This window comes from Garra rufa, chromosome 19 (genome assembly GCF_049309525.1).
Source record: "Garra rufa chromosome 19, GarRuf1.0, whole genome shotgun sequence".
Taxonomy (NCBI): Eukaryota; Metazoa; Chordata; class Actinopteri; order Cypriniformes; family Cyprinidae; genus Garra; species Garra rufa.
Genome location: NC_133379.1, coordinates 39,923,908 through 39,948,714, shown reverse-complemented (window position 1 = coordinate 39,948,714; position 24,807 = coordinate 39,923,908). Strand labels below are relative to the sequence as shown.

The following is a 24,807-nucleotide window of genomic DNA, read 5'->3' as shown; positions in this document are numbered from 1 at the left end:
AAAATAAATAAATAAATAAATAAATAAATAAATATAATGTCAGCCTGTAAAAGAGGGGGAAAAAATCTGAACGAAATAAAATTAACAGAACATTCCAGAATTAAACAAATAAATTTCAGCTTGACAAACAAAACATAATAATAATTAAATTAAGCATTAAATTTAAAAAAGCATGAAATAAAATGAAAAACATAAAATAAATTACAAATATAAAATACAGAATAAATTCTAACAATAAAATAAATTAAATAAAAAATATGAAATGAAATACAAATAAAATGAATAAAAATACAAGCATTAAAAATGATTTTAAAAATATTAAATAAACTGAAAATAAAATATGTGGGTCTCAGTAACACTTACTGTAACAGTTTCTGTCTGTCTAACATTGTTGTGTTAAAGAATACACTCTATCTGAATGAAGACCTGTCTCTCTCTCTCTCTCTCTCTCTCTCTCTGTTGCAGTCGTCTCAGTCTCTCGCTCGGCCAGCTTTTCCAAGGCCAGAAGCACACGAGCGCATCATTAAGACGAACAGAGCGCTGTCTGTCCCAGAAGCGCTGGGCTATTTTAAACACATAAGATGAGCATCATTACTGGACACCTGACACCAGAAACCTTCCACGCGTCTCCAGACTCCGGCTGGAGATCTCAGCTCGTCACGTGATGCTTGTAATGACAGTTTAACCAAACATCACTGCTCAGTGCATTAAAAACACACCAAATGCAGACGATTTAGCCTTAAACATAATTCTGGTAGACTACTGTGTACACTATGTCAACAGTATGCGGCAATTCTGAAAAAAATATTGCTTTATGTGATAAAGTAGGATGTAATATAGTCATGGGCTTGATTTCCAGGGATTGCATGAATTGACAACATACCATGAATGAAATGCATGTCACTTTGGATAAAAGCATCTGCCAAATGCATTGACTTTGACATCAAAATATATGATTTTAGGTATTTTATTATTTGCATTTAGCACTTTTTTTACCCTGCTGTCAGGAATCCCATGAAAACTGAGCTGTCAGGTGTTATTTGGGATGGAGACACACTGCCCTCTAGAGGACATTCAACACCACCAGGATTATTGTGTTTTTTTAAATTTCATAATATGCTGAAAAGAGCATGTTGGATTGTGTTATTATTGGTCTCATGTAAATGAAAAAAAGAAAAAAAAAATCATTCATTCTTAAAAAAAATAAGACCCATTGTGTCCTGACAAGAAGATTTTCAGTAGCATCTTAGTTTTGCATGATAACAAGGAAACTTTGGTGGAAAATGTACATAATGTTTTGTATGAAAATAATGTCACAAGTAAAAAAAAGTTAATTATTCATTTTCTTTACATACATATCAGTGCCTATATATATATATATATATATGTGTGTGTGACCCTGGAGCACAAAACCAGTCTTAAGTCGCTGGGGTATATTTGTAGCAATAGCCAAAAATACATTGTATGGGTCAAAATTATTGATTTTTCTTTTATGCCAAAAATCATTAGGAAATTAAGTAAAGATCATGTTCCATGAAGATTTTTTGTAAAATTCCTACTGTAAACATATCAAAATGTAATTTTTGATTAGTAATATGCATTGTTAAGAACTTAATTTGGACAACTTTAAAGGTGATTTTCTCAGGATTTTGATTTTTTTTCACCCTCAGATTCCAGATTTTCAAATAGATGTATCTCGGCCAAATATTGTCCTATCCTAACAAACCATACATCAATAGAAAGCTTATTTACTGAGCTTTCATATTATATATACATCTCAGTTTTGTAAAATTTAACCTTATGACTGGTTTTGTGGTCCAGGGTCACATATATATATATAGAACTCTAAAAAAAATAACTAAATTAAGAACTACATTTTGATTTAATTTAATACGTCTTAACTACTAAAACTTAAATTATGATCAAAACTTAAAATATTAAATTCAAATATTGCAAAATATCATATAAACAATACTACAATAACATTCTTTTAATAGTATAAAAGTACTAAAATGAACACAAAAATTAAATGTAAAAAGTACTAAAGATCATAAAACTATTTGAATATTATATTACACAATTTCATGTTAACATTCACCCAAATTTTCCAGATTTAAATTAATACTTGTGTATGGTTTGGGAAAATATGAATTGCACAAACAGCATCAAAATCATTCAAACTCCCACTGAGACTCCTGTCTGTATTCAAACAAACCAGAACAAAACCTCAGAGAGCCAATCAGTATGAATCAACACACACTAAACACTAAACACTAAATGCAGAGACACTGTTAGTATGCAGAATAAGAGAAGCGTTTCTACAAGAGTGCAGTAAAATAAACACTAGCGGACAAAAGTGTGTCAGTCATTACTAAATCAATACACACACACACACACACACGTATGCATTTAACAAACAATCTTTCACTAATGCATTAACACACAGACATGTGTAGAACTGACACAGCTCAAGGACAATCAGGAGCACACATTAATGTTTATATGCATGAACACAGAGACTGTATGCAGACAGACAGAGCCATAGAGATGATGCTACACACAGACAGACAGACAGACTGAGAGACACAGAGACAGACTGAAGGGTCTGAGGTGTGATTGCTGGTGGTTATGTGTCATTAGCTCAGCTGGGTGTGTGTGAGTTCAATAGAGACCCAGCAAGAGAACAATAATCACACACACACAACCATACAATGTCATTTGACCACCAGAAACACCCTTTTTACTAGGGATGCAACCATACCATTTTTTCAAAACCGATCCGATACCAAAAATTCTGAGTATCGGCCGATATCAGTGGGGGTATTTTACCTTCAAAACTAAAGAATGTATACAATTCACTTTGTCATTAAGATTTATTTGTTTAAGGTAAAGAAAGAAATACCAAATCTGCTTGCACATTGTTGGATAAAATAGGGTGAAAAAAGAGAGACATGCATGAGTGCAATCAAATTCATAAATTCATATTAAAGGAACACTCCACTTTTTTTGGAAATAGGCTCATTCTCCAACTCCCCCCCCCGAGTTAATAAGTTGAGTTTTACCGTTTTGAAATCCATTCAGCCGTTCTCCTGTTCTGGCGATATCACTTTTAGCATAGCTTTGCATAGATCATTGAATCCTATTAGACCAATAGCATCACGTTCAAAAATGACCAACGAGTTTCCATATTTGTTGTATTTAAAACTTGACTCTTCTGTAGTTATATCGTGTACTAAGACCGGTGGAAATGCAAAGCGGCGAGTAAAACTAAACTTCCATTCCGGCGTAATAGTCAAGGAAGTTTGCTGCCGTAATATGGCTGAATACATAGTTAAAAACTAAAACTAATGAAAAAAGCACATAAAACTATTAAAACTTAAATTACGATCAAAACTTAAAATATGAAATTAATAAAATTGATAAATACTTGAATAGTATATAAATACTAAAATAAAAAAGTAAATGTAATAGTACTAGAGTCCATAAAACTGAAATAAAATCAAAAATTTAAGTAAAAACAAAATTAAATGACAATAGAAATGACAAAAATCACTAAACCTTAAATTAAAAATAAAATAATAATAAATAAATAAAATGTGTGTATTTAAAATCACTGAAACTAACAAATAACAATTATTAAACTAAGAAAAAGTATAATTTATGTTACAATTATAAATATTTAATTTATTTAGATAACAACATAAATATTGAAAGACTTAAATGTAGAAGTATAAATACTAAAATAAACAAAAAATTAAGTAAAAAGTACTGAAGTTCATAAACTGAAATAAAATTAAAACATCTAAATGAAAAAACTAATAAAACACATTAAAACTACAAAACCTTAAATTAAAAATAAAATAATAATAAATAAATAAACCAAAATAAATGCATGTATTTAAATTACTGAAACTAACTCTCAAATAAAAATTATTACATATTTTGGAATTATAAATAAATTATAAATAAATATTTTAATATAACATCAATACATAAGTAGTACGGTGTATAAATAAGTTGTAACCTTAATAATAAATAAGTAGTCACCTTAACATTTTATTTTAATATTTAACATTTGTAGATGGTCTAAAGCAAAAGAGTTATAAAAAATTTGAAAATATTTTAGAGCTCATATTTTTGTTAAAAATGATATAACATTACAAATGAATGAATAAATCAGTTTATATAAAATTATTTAATTTACAAGTGTCATGTTTGTGATTTTTTTTCATGTAAGCTACAGCTTCTGACCTTTAAATCAAAACATACTTATAATTTTATGACATCAATTACTGCTTTATTTAATCAGAAACAGTCTAAATGTTCTTTGTGTATTTTACTTTCATTTTATTAGAAGTAGGCCAACAGCGCCCCCTATGGATTTAAAACTCCTACTAATATCTCAATTCTTCGAGTTGATGGTTTTGAATGCATGAGGGCGTCTCACCTTGTCTGCGTTGTCGGCCGCGAGCAGGTTGGTGGCGAGCGTCTGGAGCTTGTGTTGGGCCATGTTCTTGAGCGCAGCCAGACTGCGGCGGGTCATGGCCTGCTTCAGATTCACCGCAGGGTGATTGAGGGAGTCCATAGCCGCGGGAACAACCTCGTCGCACGCGTTCAGAATCTCCACCGCCGTTATACCCATCACACAGCGGTCCAGCGCTCCTGAAACACACAAACACACACACGCTCTTAAACAACACACTCAATACAAGTACAATACAATGCATGTCTGTGGAAGGGATACTAGCATATAACCTACCACTAAACTAAAATCATTCAAATAAAACTTAAATTTACCAACAATATAGTATTTACTACTATTCATTACTATTAATATACTATTTAATATTTACTATAAATTGCCAAATAAATTAAAAATTATCTGAAATTTTAAAAAATGGGAAAAAAGTGTAAAAATTATTAGTAATAATTTAAATAACAACACAAAAATTTACCAATAAAAATGACAAATCACAACAAAATAACTTTAAAATTTGAACTTAAATTAAAATGAAAATCTAAAAACTTATTTTATATAAAGTATTAAAATTACTAATTAAATATGGAGTAAATATAAAAAAGAAAAAAATGACTAAAACTTATTAAAATTTTAAAATATAAACTACTAAAAACCTAAACTAATCGAAATGAGAAAAACACACAACTAAAAATGAAAATATAAAAATGTAAATATTTAATATAAAAACAAATTAAATTAATCTTCATTACCAAAAATTGTATAAATAAATATACAAGCTAAATATTTTTTTTTATTTGAAAGTCCTTTAAAAAAGTCAAAACTTTTAATTAAAGTTAAAATATTAAACAAAAAATATATAATTATGCTAATAATTCCAAGTACTAAAATTACTAAAACTGAAAAAGTGACATGCTAAAGAAACTAAAATATAAACAGAAAATATACAAATAAAATTTCATGAAAAAAAAAAAATATTCAAAATAAAATATCAAAAAGTAGAATAGCATAAAAATGATTATAAAATAACATATGCATAAAATAACTTGTGCATGCATCGGTCTCTCTAACTGTCTATCCAGCCATCAAAATGAGCAGCAGACGAATCCATTACACTCATCAAACACTGATGCAGCTTATGATTGTGTGTGTGCTTCCTCTTCTACTCAGCTCCCATAATACCCGGCTGTAAGTGGATACATAAAACACTAATGTGTCTAATGCAGCAGTAGAGAGAGACAGAGATGCAGTAGCTCTCTGTCGTGTCTCTAATGGGATGCAAACACACAGACACAGTAAGACAGGTTGATAATAAATGATTATTCGGCAAATATGCTCTTCAAAATAAGACGCAGAGCTTTAGTACTTCCTTCCAGACAGATCATCACTAGAACAAGACATTACATCACAATAACCAAATATGTCCCGAAATTCATCTCCAAGTATGTGTTGCTATTGTTAACTAAAACTATTAGAAATAATTTGTTACTTTAAAAAAATAAATAAATAGAAAAATTAGATACAAATTTTGAAAAAATAAAAATGAATTGGAAAAAATAGTATAGTAGTAAATAAATACTATGTTAATTGTCAATTTGTTAACTGAAAAAAAGCTGAAATAAAAAAGAAAATTTGATAAAAAGAATAGAAAAAAAACAAAACAAAGCTACCTGGAAAAAATTAATGGTATAATAGTAAATATTTTGGATATTTTAAATAAATATTTAATTTTTTTATAAATATTTTAATATACAACATAAATATTTTAAAAAAATTACATAAAATAATAAATAAATAAATGAAAATATTTTAAATAACTGAAACGAACTCTCAAATAAATATAAGTTAATATTTTGGAATTATAAATAAATTATAAATAAATATTTTGACTTTGAATATAACAACATAAATATTGAACTTGACAAATGTACATAAACTACTAAAACTTAAAATAAGATAAAAACTGAAAATGTATTGAATTATATATTTGTTAATTTTCAATTAGTTAAAAAATAGAAAAAAATCTAAGCTAACTGGAAAAAATAAATAGTATAATAGTAAATAAATACTATTAAATAGTATTACACTTGTGTCATTTATTACTGTATAATTTATTATTATTGTATAATTCATGTAATGTAAATAATCCAAAGAATAAAATATTTTACAAATTAAAAATGCTTAGTCCTTTTTATATTAATAAAAACGATATACTATATTTTTTGTATAATCTAGTGAATTAATCTGTGTATGAATAAAAGACATGAATTGATAGACTAAAAAAAAAAATCACATTATTAATAATTAGTGACAATTTTAAAATTCTAAATATTATATATATATTTTATATATATAATATTTATATAAAAATTACTAACACCTATTATAAATATATATTTATTACATTTATTTTATTCATATGACAGATATAAAAATTGTATAATAATTTGTCTAAATAATCATAAACCAAAATCTCTAATCATGGATAAATCATATTTTACAAACTAAACATGCTTCATCACATTTTTATATTAATAAAAAGCAATATTCTATATTTTTGTATAATCCAGTGAATTAATATTGTGCGAATAAAAGGCATTTTACTGCATTTGATTATGCATGACTTGATGGACTCAAAATAAATCAGATTATTAATAATTAGTGAGAATTTAAACATTTTAAATATTATATATATTTTTATTATTATTATATTTATATTATGACCGATATAAAAATGTTATATTTTGTTTAAATAAATCATAAATTCTAAACACTAAAAACTCAAATCAATAATTTTAAAAGCAATGTACATTCTTTTTTAAAGATTTTAAACATAAAAATTAAACATTATTATAATTTAATTAATTTTATTAAATTATTACAAAAAAATAAATAACCATTAATTTAAAACTTTATAAATCTCCTGAAAACTGCAAAGTAACCAATATATGCACACCTTAAATGACTACTATATTAATGAACCAAGATGCACCTTTGCTAGGCCATCATAAGCATGACCTCTGACCTTTGACCCCGAGCTCAGGCTCACCTGTGTCCATCTGCCAGACGTAGACGGATCCGTCGGAGCATCCCACCACCAGATAATCGTCACACGGCCTCCATTTGATGACCTGGATGGGGAAGAGATGTCTGGACGCCAACATGATGCACTTCCTCTCTCTCAGACTCAGCAGACCGACGGAGTGATCGCTGGCCACCGAACACACGCAGTGCTGCACGCGCGTCTAAAACACCAGAGAAAAACATCACAATGCTTAGACGCTCATAATACTATCACAAGAAATCAAATTAAAATTAACTATAAAATTTACTTTGATAAAATTAAGTTAAATAAGTTTAACTAAGTACTAAAGTTACTAAAACTTAAAGTGAAAAAAGCTCAATAGAAATATTTGAACATTTAAAACTAATAAAATTGACAAAACGTAAAATTACTAACACCTACTAAAATTAAAATGAAAGTATAATTAAAAATGTATCAAAACTAAATCTTAATTATAATTAAAAGTTAAATAAAAACATTTAAAAACTAAATCTAATTAAAAAAAACAATTACTAAATCTTACAAAAATTTAAAAGAAAATATTAGAAAATATAAAAATAAAAATAAAATAAGTTTAAGTACCATAAATACTAAAGCTAAAGCTGAAAACTAATTCAAAGCTAAATAGAAATATTAAAAAATTAACTAATAAAAATGACAAAAAAAACTACATTTCTAAAACTACTCAAATTAAAATATTTAAAAAAAAAGTAATTTCAAGTACTAGAATTATCTAAAACTGATATAAATTAAAATAAAACAATTAAAAGCAAATTTTAAAGACTAAAACATGTACAAAATTACTAACACCTATTAAAATTTAAATTAAAGTACAAATACAAATTAATACATTTAAGTACTAAAATGATCAAAACTATCAAAATTAAAAATACTATCACAAGCAATAAAAGAAAGGCGGGGCTTAGCAGGTCAGATGCTGTCTCCGAATGGTCAAGAATTTTTAATTTATATTTATTAATTTACCTGATATTTAGGAGGGTTACTATAGTTAACTAAATCTGTTTGTTACTAGAAATAAAATATAACAGTTTTTATTTCAGCTAGTTGCCAAGGCAACATTTTTATTTAGTTTATATTCATGATCTAAGAATGGGCGGGGCATAACAGCTGAAACGTCTCTAATTGGTCAGAATGATGGGTCTAATTAATAATAAATTTATGTTTCAAACTCTTCTCTCTGCTCTAAATAAAAAAAAAGTGTAGGATTTACTAGTAAATAACACATAACACACCATGTTTTAAGTAGAAAGACTGAAATAGTTTTTCTTGTAAAATGTAATGCAGTTTTGAAAAACTTTGAGGTGAGACGCTGTTTTTCATGCACCTGTCAAAGTTGAGATTTTGGGCTTTTTGCTTCTTTAAAGTGTTTTTTTTTTTTCAGACTAGTGGAAAGAATACACCCAAAAGACACTGTTAAGTGTTTCTTTTATAGCACTTTATCTATTTGTGTCAATAGATTTCAATTACAATACATATTTATAAATATTTTCTCAAAATGAGTTTTTCTCCTACACTGAGCCATAAATCTCCACTTCTGTAGCACTTACAAGCACTGACTTTATATTTTTATTCCTGTCTATATGCTTAATGTTTTACAGAGGTATTTGTTCATATACAATTAGCTTGATTTTATACATTTTACTCCCCCAAAAATGGTAAAAAAAAAATAAAAACTGTAAAAACATTTGACTCTAATATGTCAAGAAAATTAAACAATTTAGAATTTTGAAACTGACTCGATCCAGTGTTTAAATTTTTGTACTAAAAATGTATGCAAATTAGTGTATATTTAATTAAATAATGCCTCATTTGCATATTTAAACCTAACATTTTAGAAAACTTGTAATACAAAAAATGTTTGCAATTATCAATGTAATCAATCAACTGAGTAAGTAAGGAGATATCTATTAGTTCAATTTTGTTTTTTTTACTTTATTAACCTGCAGTGTCCCACCTTAAAGAAATTGTCTATTCGTTTCGTTCAGAGCTGGCAAGTCACATCAGCAGTTTATTTAAGGGTCAAAAAGCACAACTTTCATTCATGTTAAAAAATTTAAACCCCCAAACAGTGTCTCCGATCGATTCTTTCTCGCTTTATTCACAGGAAATGCCAACAACAACATTGAAAAAAACACAAGAGAAAAGTCAAAAGCTGCCAACAATGAAAGTTGAAATGATATCAGCGCGAATCAAATTAAACAGCGGAGCGGTAAGTGGACGTAAGGTCACTCAGGGTCTGTCTTACACAACAAATCCTGCAGCAAAGGTCAAGCAGGACTTAAGGAGGGAAACTCAAGAGCGTTTCCATCACAACGGCGCTCGTTTCTTTTGATTGCGTTTCAAAGGCTTCGCAGCCTCTTCGTCTGACATTTAGTGCTCAAAGTTTGCGTCTAATTGGTCACTGAGGTGAGACTCAGAGATTAGAAATTCTGTGGCTGTCGAGAGCCGGGTGAACTTTTCAGTGTCTGGAGAGGAACCTTTAAGAACAGTGAAGAAAACGTGAGCGCTGCAAAAATCACTGTTGTGATGCTAACAAGTTCTGTGTGTAAATAATGACTGAATGTCTCCTACACCTTTACACTATTCCAGAAGGAAAGAGATGTATGTGTGTGTTGACAGCTGATGTTCTTGAGTTTTGATGTGTCATAAGAAACCTTGACTGTGAAAATTACACCAGATCCGTCACATCACTGCCCCCACAAATACATCACCACACACACACAAATAAAATAAATAAATAAAACTTAATTTAACTTGAAGACTTTTTTTTTAAATAAATAGAAATTACAAAAAGACAAGAAAATTAAAAAATGAACGCACAAAAATTCTAAATATTAATACAAATTATATAAAAAGACAACAAAATTACCAAAACTTTAACTAAAATGAAAGCAGAAAATATAAAATAACAAAAGTACAACAATTTTATATTTAAAATATATTTTTTTTTAAATTGCAGAAAGACAACAAAATTACCAAAACTAACTAAAATGAAAATAAAAAATATATATTAAAATAAAAAAGATGCAAAAAATATAAAATTCTGCCCAATCCCATTTTATTTTTTTATTATGGATATTTATATTATAAAATATAATATTTATATATCATTTTTATATTAAAAATTAAAAATGACACATTGTGGCTGATATTAAAATTCTATACTTTTTTTTATTTGGATAAATGAAAAAAAAATAGCACATATATTATTTTTTATATATATATTTATGGAAATTATATTAAAAAATATAAATACTTCAATTCAAATAAAAAAGAAATATTAATAAAAATGCCAAAAAGACAAAATTACTAAAACTAGCTAAAATGAAAATGAAAAATGTTATACAATTTTGCATAATTTAATTTTGCAAATAAAAGGTGCTTTACTGTATTGGATTATGTAGAAGTTGATAGACAGAAAAAAAATCTGATTATTAATAAAACCACATGCAAAATATAAAAAAAATTCTGGCTAATACCAAGTAGCTATTAATTATTTTTATATTATGCATATTTATATTATAAAATATAATATTTATATATCATTTTTATATTAAAAATTAAAAATGACACATTGTGGCTGATATTAAAATTCTATACTTTTTTTATTTGGATAAATGAAAAAAAATAGCACATATATTATTTTTTATATATATATAGTTATGGAAATTATATTAAAAAATATAAATACTTCAATTCAAATAAAAAAGAAATATTAATAAAAATGCCAAAAAGACAAAATTACTAAAACTAGCTAAAATGAAAATGAAAAATGTTATACAATTTTGCATCATTTAATTTTGCAAATAAAAGGTGCTTTACTGTATTGGATTATGTAGAAGTTGATAGACAGAAAAAAAATCTGATTATTAATAAAACACATGCAAAATATAAAAAAAATTCTGCCTAATACCAAGTAGCTATTAATTATTTTTATATTATGCATATTTATATTATAGAATATAATTTTTATATTATAAAAATGACACGTCTATACTTTTTATATCTGGAAAAATTAAAAATAATATTTTTTTACTGAAAATATTTTTTAAAACCTATTAGAATATAAATACTTAAATAAATACAACTTAATACATAAAATACAAGCAATTTTATGCAACAGACTTTTTTGGGGGGCAGAGTAGGTGGAATTTTTACATTAACTTTACGCATTATACCATGATTTTATTACACAAATTCTTTTGTTTTAAAGTAGTATTTTAAAGCATTCTATAGATATATTGATGTCTGATATATTCATGTCTGTGAATATTCGCTGAGTACTGGGTCTTTTCTGTGATGCGCTTCTCCTCAGGACAGACAGCAGAAAACGCATCTTTATCCATTTTACAAAAGCACAATATTTAGTTGATATTGTGAGAGCACACAAATATAAGTAGACCTTTTGCAGTTCCCAATGATGTATTACTCTTACCTTTATGAGCAAAAATGGTGTATTTTTATGTTTTGACTGTAAAGAAAAAAATGAGTGGATATGCGTCTAATAGTGCACATTTATCTAGATTAAATGTTTAAATTAATATTGTGAAATGCATCAAGTGTTTTATGTCTATAGATTTTATTTTAGGCAAGTCGTGTTGATTTGAGAAGGCTAAATTGATCGAACATGCTCAACTCATTGCCGCTGGCCGCTTGGTCGTTACTTTAAAAACAAAAGCTTGAATTTAACAAACATAAAATGTTCCAAACATATTTCTAAATTAACTTCACTTAATTAACTTGGTGTGTTAAATGCGTTGAGGAAACTTACGCTGCAGTTTTCCGGAGGTACGATCAGCTGTGTGATTTCTCCTCCATGAACGCAGAAGATGTGCTTCATCTCTCCGGTGAAAATGTCCCAGATGATTACGGAGAAGTCGACGCCTCCGGACACCAGCGAGCGCTGATCGTAGCGCGGAGACACCTGGTGCGGATACAGCAGACACGTCACCTTATGCCTGTGACCTCTGAGAGTGCGATGAGGAGGCCAACCTAAACAAACACAGAGACACAGATGCAGTTTTAGCCTTTCATTTTAAATACAGAATAAAAAAAATGCGCTTGTAAAAAAATAAATAATAATAAAAAAATAAAATAAAAAATAAAAAATAAATAAATAAATAAATAAATAAATAAATATATATATATATATATATATATATATATATATAAATATATTAATATATTAATATACAACATCAATAACATAAATAAATAGAAGCTATAATAATATTAACAATATATAATAATAATAATAAATATTTATTTATATATTATTACAAAACATAATACGATAGCAGTAATATTACTATTAATAATAGTGTGCTAATCCTTAAAATAATAGTAGTAACAATTAAAATAATAAACAAACACTTATAAATTGCAGATATTTGTTGCAGGTCATGTCGATAAAAAATAAGATATAATATAAGCAGAATATAATATAAAACAGATATTTAATAAAATGATTAAAGCGCATATTAAAATAAATCAAATATTACAAAAATAAATGATAAACCAATAACTAAATAGAACAACAAATGCATTAAAATAAAAAATAAAATAAATGACAAAAAGATTCAAATGCATAAATAATAAAAACATAGATTTAAATAAATAAACTGATTAAAATACATGATTAAAATAGATAACAATTACATTAAAATGCATGAATAAATAATAAAAAGTAGAATAAAATCAATAAATAATAAAGATAAACACAAATAGTTCATAAAAAATTGATTAAAATGCAAAATAAAGTAATTCAAATAAATAAATGTAGTAAAATACCAAAAATTGTTTAAAATAAATACATTTATTAAAATAAGTACATAAAATAAATGACACAAATTTGATTGAAATGCATAAATGACAAAATTGATTAAAATAAATAAACAGAGTATATATTACAACATAACATTAATATTTATAATATATATAACGAATAAATAAAAAAGCTGTAATAATATTAATATATAATAATAATTATATATTCATATATTATTACAAAACGTAATGTGATAGCAGTAATATTAATATTAGTAATAGTGTGCTAATCTTAAAATAATAGTAATATCAACTTAAAATACTAAATATAAGCACTTATGAATTGAAAATATTCGCTGCAGATGTTGCATATATGCAACATTAGTTAAATATAACAAATAAATTATATACTAAACATTAAAATATATTAAATATTTAATATTAAACAATTCAGTTAAATAATAATGATAATAAATGTACTCAATTATTTAAGAATATTTCTACATAAATAATAATAAAACAAATATTTTTAAATATTACTATTAAAATCTAATACTTACAATGAAGGATAAATAACAATGTAAATATTATTAAATAAATATTGACACTGTGTCTCACCTCGGCGCAGCATGTGTTCTCCCTGCAGGAGCTGAACGATGGCCGTCTGCGTCGCAGGAACGAGTACGATGCTGCCGTCCTCTCGTCCGCACACCAGTCGACCCTGAGACGGGATGTAAACGCTCGCAGTCACCTTAATGGGGTCGCTAGAGCCGGACAGGACGCTCAGCTGGTCGATGATGCCGGCCGGAGAAGGCATTAACTTATCAAAGGCCTCCTGCAGACTGATGCTGACTGACACCTGCAGCTCTGGAGGAGGACAGAAAAGTGTGTTATGAACAGAAAAGGGGATATAAACATGTTTCTGTGCTGTCTGGGCACACACTATTTGCATTACATGTAAATGGACACAAGAGGGAAGTATATATATACAGCAATGCTGAATATAAACAGCAGAGGGTGACATTGTAGAGATGCAAGAGACTGAAGTGCAGTAAAGCAACCAGAGTCACAGTGAACAAATCTACAGCCGTTTACAGTTGAATACAAACATAGTGCATCATGCATAGCTTATAATGAATGAAATAGTACTTTGGATGCCACCATAGTTAACTGACTTTCAAAGATTATTATGCTTTATTGTTGTCACATGATCCTCTTCCAAATGTAAAAAATAAAAAAAAAAACAGTTACAATACGTTTTATGATATTTAGCTTGTAAAACAATTTTTTAAATAGTTACAGCACTATTTATTTTCAGAACTGTGAAAATTAGTTACAATACTATTCATAATATTTAGTTTGTGAAAGGAGTTTAAAAACAGTTGCAATACTGTCAATACAATTCTGTTTGTGAAAGAAAAATATTAAAGAATGGATACAATATTTTTTTTTCTAACATTCAGTTCATTTATTTTACTTATTATTTATAATAGTTAGAAATTTGTATATAATATTCACAATTTGTGAAAAAAAATTTACAATACTGTTTTAAAATGGTTACATTAATGTTCGTAATATTCCATTTGTGTTTTTATTTAATCATTTTTTTTAAATAATCAGTTTATGCAAAAAAAGTAAAAAAGTGAAATACTGTTCATATATTTATTTTTTTCAAAGTTACATTATTGTTTTAATATTCAGAGTTTGTTGTAAAAATATATTTAAAAAATAGTTACGATACTGTATTATAATATGCAGTTCGTGAAAAATATAGAATATTAATTTATAACAATATATAACCTTTTTCTTTGCAAAAACGAAATATTTTAAATATGGTAACTTTTTTAACAAGCTCTGAATATTAAAACAATAAATGAATATTAAAACAATTAAACCCTTTTTCACAAATTCAATATATATAAACAGTATTTTAACAATTTTTCCTTTTTCTTTGCAAAAACTGAATATTTTAAATATGGTAACTATTAAATAATAATACAAATTGAAAATTATTTTTACTGGTTTCATAAACTATAAATATTAAAAACATCAATGTAACATTTATAAAAACTTTAATATTACTTATAAGATTATAAATTAATATTCTAAGTTTTTCAGAACCTAAATATATATTATTAGTATTAAAAATATTTTTTTCTCACAAATTGTGAATATTACATACAATATTGTAACTATTTTGTATCTATATGCACAATTTGAATATTATATAATATTCAGTTCATGATTTTTTGTTTTTAGTGTTTGTTAAATACAGTTTTACCTGAGTAAACATGGGTGTTATAAAGATTATAAAAGTGATGTACCTGCGGCGGAAGACAGTGGCTGTAAGGGCGACGTCTCTGGGATGCTCCACACCGTCAGTCGGCCTGCAGAGTCGCCCTGAATCAGGAGTTTGTGAAACGGCTCCCTCCGTCCGAAGAAGAAGCGCGTCACAGGTGGACAAATCAGGAGCTGCAGGAGAACAGAAACATTAACACCTGCAAACATCCAGACCGAGCCATCAAACACACTCAACAGCAACCTGAGCTCGCATTCATCTGACTGCAGAAGCGTCTATGTGCTTATGGAAGCTGTTAAACATGAGCGCCTGTTTCCTGTGAGAAGGGAAATAGTCAGCTCATGCAGGTTCATGGCTGAGGAACGGGGACATCAGCCATTTTAGAGATGATACGAACAATTTGACAGAATATGGGCACAAAATGAGTTGGGTTTTTCATCACAATGAGTTACAGTTGATTTAATGCTAGCGCTCTTCAAACTGGGGTCCGGGGACCCTCAAGGGCCCACAAGTGAGTGATAGGGGTCTGTGGAAAAGTTTAGAGAAAAACTAAATTAAAAATTAAAAAGAAAGAAAAAAGGGGTGCAAAAATAAGACTTGAATTAATAAATAAATAAAAATCCATTAAAATGGATATTTAATAAATGTAAAATGCATTCAAAATGCATCATAAAAAGAATAAATAAATAATACAAAAAAACATAAAAATAACAATCCAATAAATAAATAATAAAAGTAGATTAAAATAAATAATTAATCAAAAAAGATTAAAACAAATCGTTTAAAATAAATAATTAAGTAAAATAAATATAAATTAATCTTTATACATAAACATATATATAGTTGTCTTATAAACTGCATGCAGGTCCCTTGCATATTTGGTTATCTAAAAAAAAAAAAGGTTTGCCTTCATAATGTTTCATAGAAATTATTTAGAATAGTGAATGATCCATCAAAATAAAATCCCTGTGGATAAAAACCATTTCATCCACAACCCACAATTTTACATCACAAAAATAAAATAGATTGCAAGCTTTGTTTTAAATTAAAATATTGGAAAAAATCTGTACTGCTATTGAAACACACAAAATCATCGAGCTAAACATACATAATCTACTTATGTATTGTGATAAAAAGTATATAAGGAGTAATAGTAGTATTAAAAAAGGCCGATAAACATTTACAATTACTTGCTTTTTGCAATTTTTAAGAGATTTTACATTTGTTCGTGATGTTTCAATGTAAAATTCCTCTTTGTGTTTCAACATGTCATGTGTCTGAAGTGACATGAATTGAAGTGAAAATGATTTTAAGTTGATAAATGCATCATATAATATTAATGTATGTCTTCTGAATTTTCAAATCATATCCAGTATTGACAACAGTGCAAAGTTCCACCATTGAGCTTTCATTGATAAACACACACACGACACACACGTCCAAACATGCTAAACACAACACACAGAAAGATCAGCTGAAGACAACCAGAGAGCAACACACTTCACATTATGTTTTAGATCTTAAAAAGACTAAATCGGTATCTTTTAATTAAATGCATCAGAATAAAACAAGCTGAAGCGACTGTAAAGAAGCTCGGGGACTTTGCATGCATCTTCACCGTGTGAAGACCAATGAGGGGAGTCGATGATTGGTCGATTTTAGTGGGAGGAGCATGACACTTAGCGAATCAGAGTGAGCGACTATTAGACAGCAAAAGAGAGGCAGGAACTCTTCAGGAAGCTCTCAAGATGGCCAATCGTTTTCGTTCATGTAAAATGTGTGCAATTACTTATTTTTACAAATGTTATAATAAAACTGAAGAAATTGTTATTTTGCGTGGAGAGCTTCCTCGTCCCCGCGTCTCGCTGTCAGTTGGGCTTACTGGTGCCTCTAGAGGCTGCTGGATGTATTGCAATTCAGGAGTGTAGAGCTCCGGATCACAAGCGCTGTCAGGGAGACGCACCACAACACACTGCCCCTCCCACCCCTCCTCCAGCTGGGCCGGGGCAACAACAGACAGAGAGCAAATCATAAAGAAATCGAACACACAGAGACATACACAGGAGCAGACTGACCAGAACAAAACATAGACACAACACAAACTAAAAACACACAAACCACTGTTCAAAAAGTTGGAGTTTCAGTTTAATTAACAATAAAGTATCTTCTGCTCACCAAGGCTGCATTTATTTAATGAATAATATGTGACCCTGGACCACAAAACCTGTCTTAAGTCGCTGGGGTATATTTGTAGCAATAGCCAAAAATACACTGTATGGGTCAAAATGATAGATTTTCCTTTTATGCCAAAAATCATTAGGAAATTGAGTAAAGATGATGTTCCATGAAGATTTTTTGCAAAATTCCTACTATAAATATATCAAAATGTCATTTTTGATTAGTAATATGCATTGTTAAGAACTTAATTTGGACAACTTTAAAGGTGATTTTCTCAAATATTTTGATTTTTTTGCATCCTCACATTCCAGATTTTCAAACAGATGTATCTCGGCCAAATATTGTTCTATCCTAACAAACCATATATCAACAGAAAGCTTATTTATTGAACTTTCATATGATGCATACATCTCAGTTTTGTAAAATTTAACCTTATGACTGGTTTTGTGGTCCAGGGTCACATATATCAAATTTGTGAGAAATATTATTACAATTAAAAATCACTGTTCTCTATGTGAATAATTCGTAAAACAGGGCTCGAAATTGCGACCGTTTTGGTCCCAAATATATTTGGAAGCTTTTGTGTTGTTTTCATTTCTTTGCTAGTCTAACTACTGCACAGACTGCTGTGAGCGGATACAAGGACAGCTTCACTCAATTTTTATCCACATTATTTTCACACTTGTCTAGTACAAATATATCGCTTTGTTTCATATTTACAGTGTATACGTTTTTCGTTATTTACCTCAAAAGAAAGGAAGTGAAACGTGACAACATGCCCCGTAGGTGGGGTACATTGTAACATCTGAGGGGCACGTTGTAACACGACCATATGACAGCTTAAAATGTTATCCGATCGAATTAAAAAATATACACAACAAACTAAAATATTTTGTCAGTAAAATACATGTTAACTTTTTCAAATGAAGTAATGAAAAAAAATGATCTAATTTTGGAGTTTGACAATGAACACATCGCAACATTGCTTGGAACGGCCCTGATCACAACACACAGCTGTACAGTAGTTCAAAACAATGTGGACAAATAAATGAAACACATTTAGACATTCAGAAAAACACTCCCGTCTCTCCACACACAGCTCTCATAGAACACCACACACATAAACCAGCCAAAATGCTTTACATTTCTTTAAATAATAACTTCTGAACATTAAACATTGATTGTCAGCCTTTATTCACCTGTTTCTTGTGGTTTCTTATCAAAATCCTTAGAAGTCAATAATGTAAATTGCATCGCTAATGTCACAGAATAGCATCGTTTAATATCAGCGGGGCATATTGTCACACAGTGTTACAACGTTCCCCATCTGCGCCACTGGAGTTTAAAGCAGGTTCGTGTCTTCTGCTGGTTTGCGAAATTGATAAATAACAAATTGGAGATTAAAATAAAAGCAGTTTTGTGTAATTTTAAATGAATACTAAAAACTGAAATGAAAAGTTTACTTCAGCCAGAAATGTACTTTTACTATGGTAAAATAAATATTCAGCGATATCTTCGAAAAGCTTTTGAATTTTGGCGCTCTTTTTTCTCTGCATAGTGTTGCTATGGCAACTAGTAAATACCGTAAATTTGGTTACGCTAGCATGTGTGGATATATTTGAACCACGTGTGTTACAATTAACCTCATGTTAGGTTGTTCCCCGCTGACCCCTATATATTTAAACTTCATCTTTACATTCTTACCTTTAATGCAGATTTTAGATATTAGCCGTCAATCACTCCCTGTTAGAGTGACCCTAATCTGAGCGTGCACATGTTAGCGAGAAAGCGCGTCCGTTTTACGTGAGAGCAAAGAGAATCTACCTGCGAGAGAATAGATTTGTGCTTGCGCATTTTGATGCACCCTGCCGTTACAATAATGCGCTCGGAACCGGACGTTTTTTTATTTATTTATTTTTTCACTCAACCAACCTCTGTTCCGGATTTGCACAATTATGCACAATTATACTGTAGATTTTTTTTTTTAATGTAGTGGTTGCCTCTAATTTAAATGTCTCTACCTAAAATAGAGAAAATAAACATCTTGTTCATGTACTCATATTTTCATTCACTCTTGTCTCTTGCATAAAGCGTAAAATAAATATAATAAAAAGGCTTTCAGAATCAGCCCATTTGCTTGTAAAACATCAGCAATCAGAACTGGCCATGAAGAATCAAGATCAGTGCATTACTAAAAAGTAATGTGGCTGTTCTGCTCAATTGGCAGTTGTGGTCCCCCTTAATATTCATTGGGTGCTCCTAAATTTTTTTTTTGGTGTTCCTAACCAAGTAAAAAATGTACATTTTCAAGCCCTGTAAAACGGAATTTATTTCTGTGATCAAAGCTGAATTTTCAGCATCATTACTGCAGTCTTCAGTGTCACATGATCCTTCAGAAATCATTCTAATACGCTGATTTGCTGCTTAAGAAACATTTCAGGTTATTATCAATGTTGAAAACAATTGTGCTGCCCAATATTTTTGTGGAAACTGCGATATACTACAAGTTTATTAATCAAGGATGTGTTAAATTGATCAAAAGTGACAGTAAAGATATTTATAATGTTACAAACGTTTTCTATTTAAATAAATGCCGTTCTTTTGAACTTTTTATTCACAAAAATATTGTGCAGCACAACTGTTTTTAGCATCGATAATTATCAGAAATGTTTCTTGAGCAGCAAATCAGCATATTGGAATGATTTCTGAAGGATCATGTGACACTGAAGACTGCAGTAATTACATTTAAAAAAAATATTCACAAATAGAACAGCTATTATGAATTGTATATAATTTCACAATTTTACTGTTTTGTTGTTGTTTTTTCAAATGAATGTAGCTACCTAAAATAGAGAAAATAAACATCTTGTTCATGTACTCATATTTTCATTCATCCTTGTCTCTTGCATAAAGCGTAAAATAAATATAAAAAAGGCTTTCAGAATCAGCCCATTTGCTTGTAAATGTTTATTAATCAAGGATGTGCTAAATTCATCAAAAGTGACAGTAAAGATATTTATAATGTTACAAATGTTTTCTACTTAAATATGAAGGATCATGTGACACTGAAGACTGCAGAAATTATTTTTTTTTTTTAAATATTCACAAATAGAACAGCTATTATGAATTGTGTATAATTTCACAATTTTACTGTTTTGTTTTGTTGTTGTTTTTTCAAATGAATGTAGCTTTGGTGAGCAAAAGAGATTTCTCTTTAAAAACATTAAAACATTTGACCAACATCAAACTTCTGAACAGTAGTGTATTTATAAAGAAACCGAACTTAAACACACAGGACATATAATGCTCTACGATTGGCTGGGATCAACTAATCACATTTTAGTCACATAAAATCAAAACTGATTCTTTAATTCTTTAGTGATGTTATTAAACGAAAAGGTTTGTCTTCATTAACTTTAATTTGATCCTCTCAAGACACCTGTAAATATCCACTTTCCACGATCTAATCAATTTCTAACTGATAAAGTGACGTTCTGCTATACATTTATTTGCATCAGCACATCAAATTACAAAGGAAAAACGTGAATAATGTTGACTTCGTAAAGTCTTAATTTAACCAAATCTGAAGGCCGAGAATAAACAGACATGTCTGTAAAGTACAAGTGAGTGTACAGTTGTTGGCACATGTACTACTTCCTCATGTGACTGTGAGCGTGTGTCTGACCTGTTTATCTGCACGGTCCGCTATGCTGTACACCAGAGGAGGGATTGAACCTTCTGCCTTTTTCCCCATGTTGCTGCGGAAGTGTTCGCTCGCTGGGAGACAGCTGAAACGCACACAGACTGATTAGTAATAGTAGATGAATATTCTGCAGTTCTGACATGACAAGTAGCTTGTAAGTGTTTATTGTTGGTAATGTATAGGTAGTTTATGGTTATTTAGATCACATCCTTTGCAATTTAATAATCTCACATATGCCATATGTGACCCTGGACCACAAAAACCAGTCGTAAGTAGCACGCAGTGTTGTTTTCGTCAACGATGACGATGACGAAATCATTTCGTTGACGCCACTTTTTTTCATGACGATAACGAGACGTTGACGAGATAAAATTGGCTCGTTGATGACTAAAACATGACGAGACGTGTGTGAGTTTTCGTTGACGAGACGAGAATAGACGAAAATGTTAGTGGGTGGTCCGTCAGGCGTTTAAAATGCATGACATTTCTGCTTATTGTGCATGACAATTAAAACCGAAAAATATCTGCCGCCATGGCAAGCCGTTTTAGCATTAAATACTCTTTGCTATACTACTATGGCAAGCCGTTTTAGCATTCCATCCTTGTTTGTCTTTTATGTTCTAAAACATTCCTTCATTATTGTAATTATTGGTAAAAAATAGTCGATCCGGAAGCTCACATTGTGTTGAACTATAGATCTGCTATTTTCAGAACTTATAAGTGACACTACCCAACAGCAAAATACTTACTGACCTACATTCATTTCTTAAAAGACTACTTTTTCCCCTTTTTTTTTGACTAAAACTAGACTAAAACCTTTTTGACTTTTCGTCGACTAAAACTAGACTAAAACTTTCTTGACTTTTCGTCGACTAAAATTGGACTAAAACTATCACATATAGAAGTGACTAAAATTTGACTAAAACTAATAACCATTTTAGTCCAAAAGACTAAGACTAAGACTAAATCTAAGATGGTTGTCAAAAACAACACTGGTAGCACGGGTATATTTGTAGCAATTAGGGCTGCTCGATTAAGGCAAAAATCATAATCACGATTATTTTGGTCATTATTGTAATCATGATTACTTAACACGATTATGAGTGGGAGACAGCAATACAATAGAAAAAAGATACAAATGAAACAGTTTTTTTGGGGGGGGAATTAATGTAATTAATTGAATATAAAATAAAACAGCATAGTCATCACTGTAAGAATTAAACATGCTTTGTTTCTTATTAAAACTAAAAAAGTCCCTCCATCATCTTGTCTTTGTCTTTTGTTGTTTGATTAACATTAAGCACAGAGACGGCAGGAGGTATATTAATTGTGGCTGCTTTAAAAGCTTCACGGATCCAATATACTGTTACACACGTATTTTCATTCTTAAATGTTTCTGTTCATTTGAGACATAAGTTGAAGCTTAACACGAATGCATATATGTGACCCTGGACCACAAAACCAGTCATAAGGTTACATTTTACAAAACTGAGATGTATATATAATATGAAAGCTCAGTAAATAAGCTTTCTATTGATGTATGGTTTGTTAGGATAGGACAATATTTGGCCGAGATACATCTATTTGAAAATCTGGAATCTGAGGATGCAAAAAAATCAAAATCCTGAGAAAATCACCTTTAAAGTTGTCCAAATTACGTTCTTAACAATGCATATTACTAATCAAAAATTACATTTTGATACATTTACAGTAGGAATTTTACAAAAAAATCTTCATGGAACATGATCTTTACTTAATTTCCTAATGATTTTTGGCATAAAAGAAAAATCAATAATTTTGACCCATGCAATGTATTTTTGGCTATTGCTACAAATATATCCCAGCGACTTAAGACTGGTTTTGTGGTCCAGGGTCACATATTTGCATGTATATGGCCATTTAGGTACGCATCTTTAGCGTAATGTTCACTTTACATGTCCGTGCTCTGTTCATTCTCTGAACGCATACACAGAACGGCGCAAATTCTCTTTCATGCATTTAAAAAGACGACAGCAAATAAACATTAATAAATCGAGCACGTCCCATTTTATGATTTACTGATTTGCATGTAAAATTGGGCTTTTATAGACGAGCGAAATCGCACAAAGGGGGCAAAATCAGGAGCAATAATCGTTTTATCTCGACAATTGCATTTTTATAATCTTTGAAGTTGAAATTAAAATCTTAACTGAATTTCGATTAATTGCACAGCCCTAGTAACAATAGACAACATTGCATTGTATGGGTCAAAATGATTGATTTTGAGTAAAGATATTAATTAAAGATCATGTTCCAGGAATATATTTTGTCAATTTCCTATTGTAAATATATAAAACGGTCATTCCTGATTAATATAATCATTGCTAAGAACTTTGGACAGCGATTTTCTCAATATTTTGATTTTTTTGCACCCTTAGATTCCAGATTTTCAAATAGCTGCACCTTGGCCCAGTATGGTTCTATTCTAACAAGGCAAATCGTGATGATTTGAGAAGACAAACGAATCTAATTAGTCTCCCACTGGGCGTTGTTCATTAAAAAAAACAACCTATATTTAACGAACAAAAAATCCAAACGTTTTTTCAAAATTAAATGAATAAAAAAGGAACCTTACTGAACTATTTTAATAGCTGAAACAGTATTTTGACGGCAACACTTCACAATAAGCTTCACTAGTTAACATGAACTAAGCATTAACCATACTTCTACATCATTTACTAATCATAGTTAATGTTAATTTTAGCATTTACTAATGCATTATTAAAATGACAAGTTCTGTTTGTTAACATTAGTTAATGCACTGTGAACTAACATGAACAAACAATGAATTACTCTATTTTTATTAACTAACCTTAACAAAGGTGAATAAATAGTGCAATAAATGTATTGTTCATTGTTTGTTCATGTTAGTTATTACATTAACTAATGTTAACAAAAGACACCTTATTGTAAAGTGTTACCATTTTGATTCTTGCAGCACTGTGTGTTGTTGCATTACCTGGCTGGTAGTTTGTAAATGTAGCTGCAACCATCTTCAGTCCAGATGATGACTTTATCAGCAGCGATGAACTCTCCTCCGACCCACGACTGATTGTTCTCGTTCGGGACCGAACACAGCAAGGAGAAATCCCCCGCATCTAACACCTATACAGCACAGATCAGATCAGCACAACTCAAACCATAACATCAGAAACCCATAATCGCACACTCACCCTCCAGTACTTCGAACACACCACCAGCAGCGAGAGCTGTGTGAACGCGCAGAAAGAGATGCTCTGGCAACCCTGACAGTAGATGGG

The 24,807-nt window shown here is 29.5% G+C and overlaps 1 protein-coding gene across 1 annotated transcript in view; it reads right to left on the bottom strand.

Annotated features, from left to right (window-relative positions):
- Positions 1-24,807, bottom strand: part of wdr7 (WD repeat domain 7) — a 65,473-nt gene that overhangs the window by 28,255 nt on the left and 12,411 nt on the right. Inside the window, exons 7-14 of the mRNA XM_073824067.1 lie at positions 24,721-24,807; positions 24,507-24,652; positions 21,491-21,593; positions 15,653-15,800; positions 13,947-14,195; positions 12,334-12,554; positions 7,527-7,722; positions 4,448-4,662 (exon numbers count right to left, since the gene is read on the bottom strand). The exon at positions 24,721-24,807 is cut by the window's right edge and continues 33 nt beyond it. Of these exons, the coding sequence (XP_073680168.1) occupies positions 4,448-4,662; positions 7,527-7,722; positions 12,334-12,554; positions 13,947-14,195; positions 15,653-15,800; positions 21,491-21,593; positions 24,507-24,652; positions 24,721-24,807 (1,365 nt within the window). The remainder of the gene's footprint in view (positions 1-4,447; positions 4,663-7,526; positions 7,723-12,333; positions 12,555-13,946; positions 14,196-15,652; positions 15,801-21,490; positions 21,594-24,506; positions 24,653-24,720) is intronic.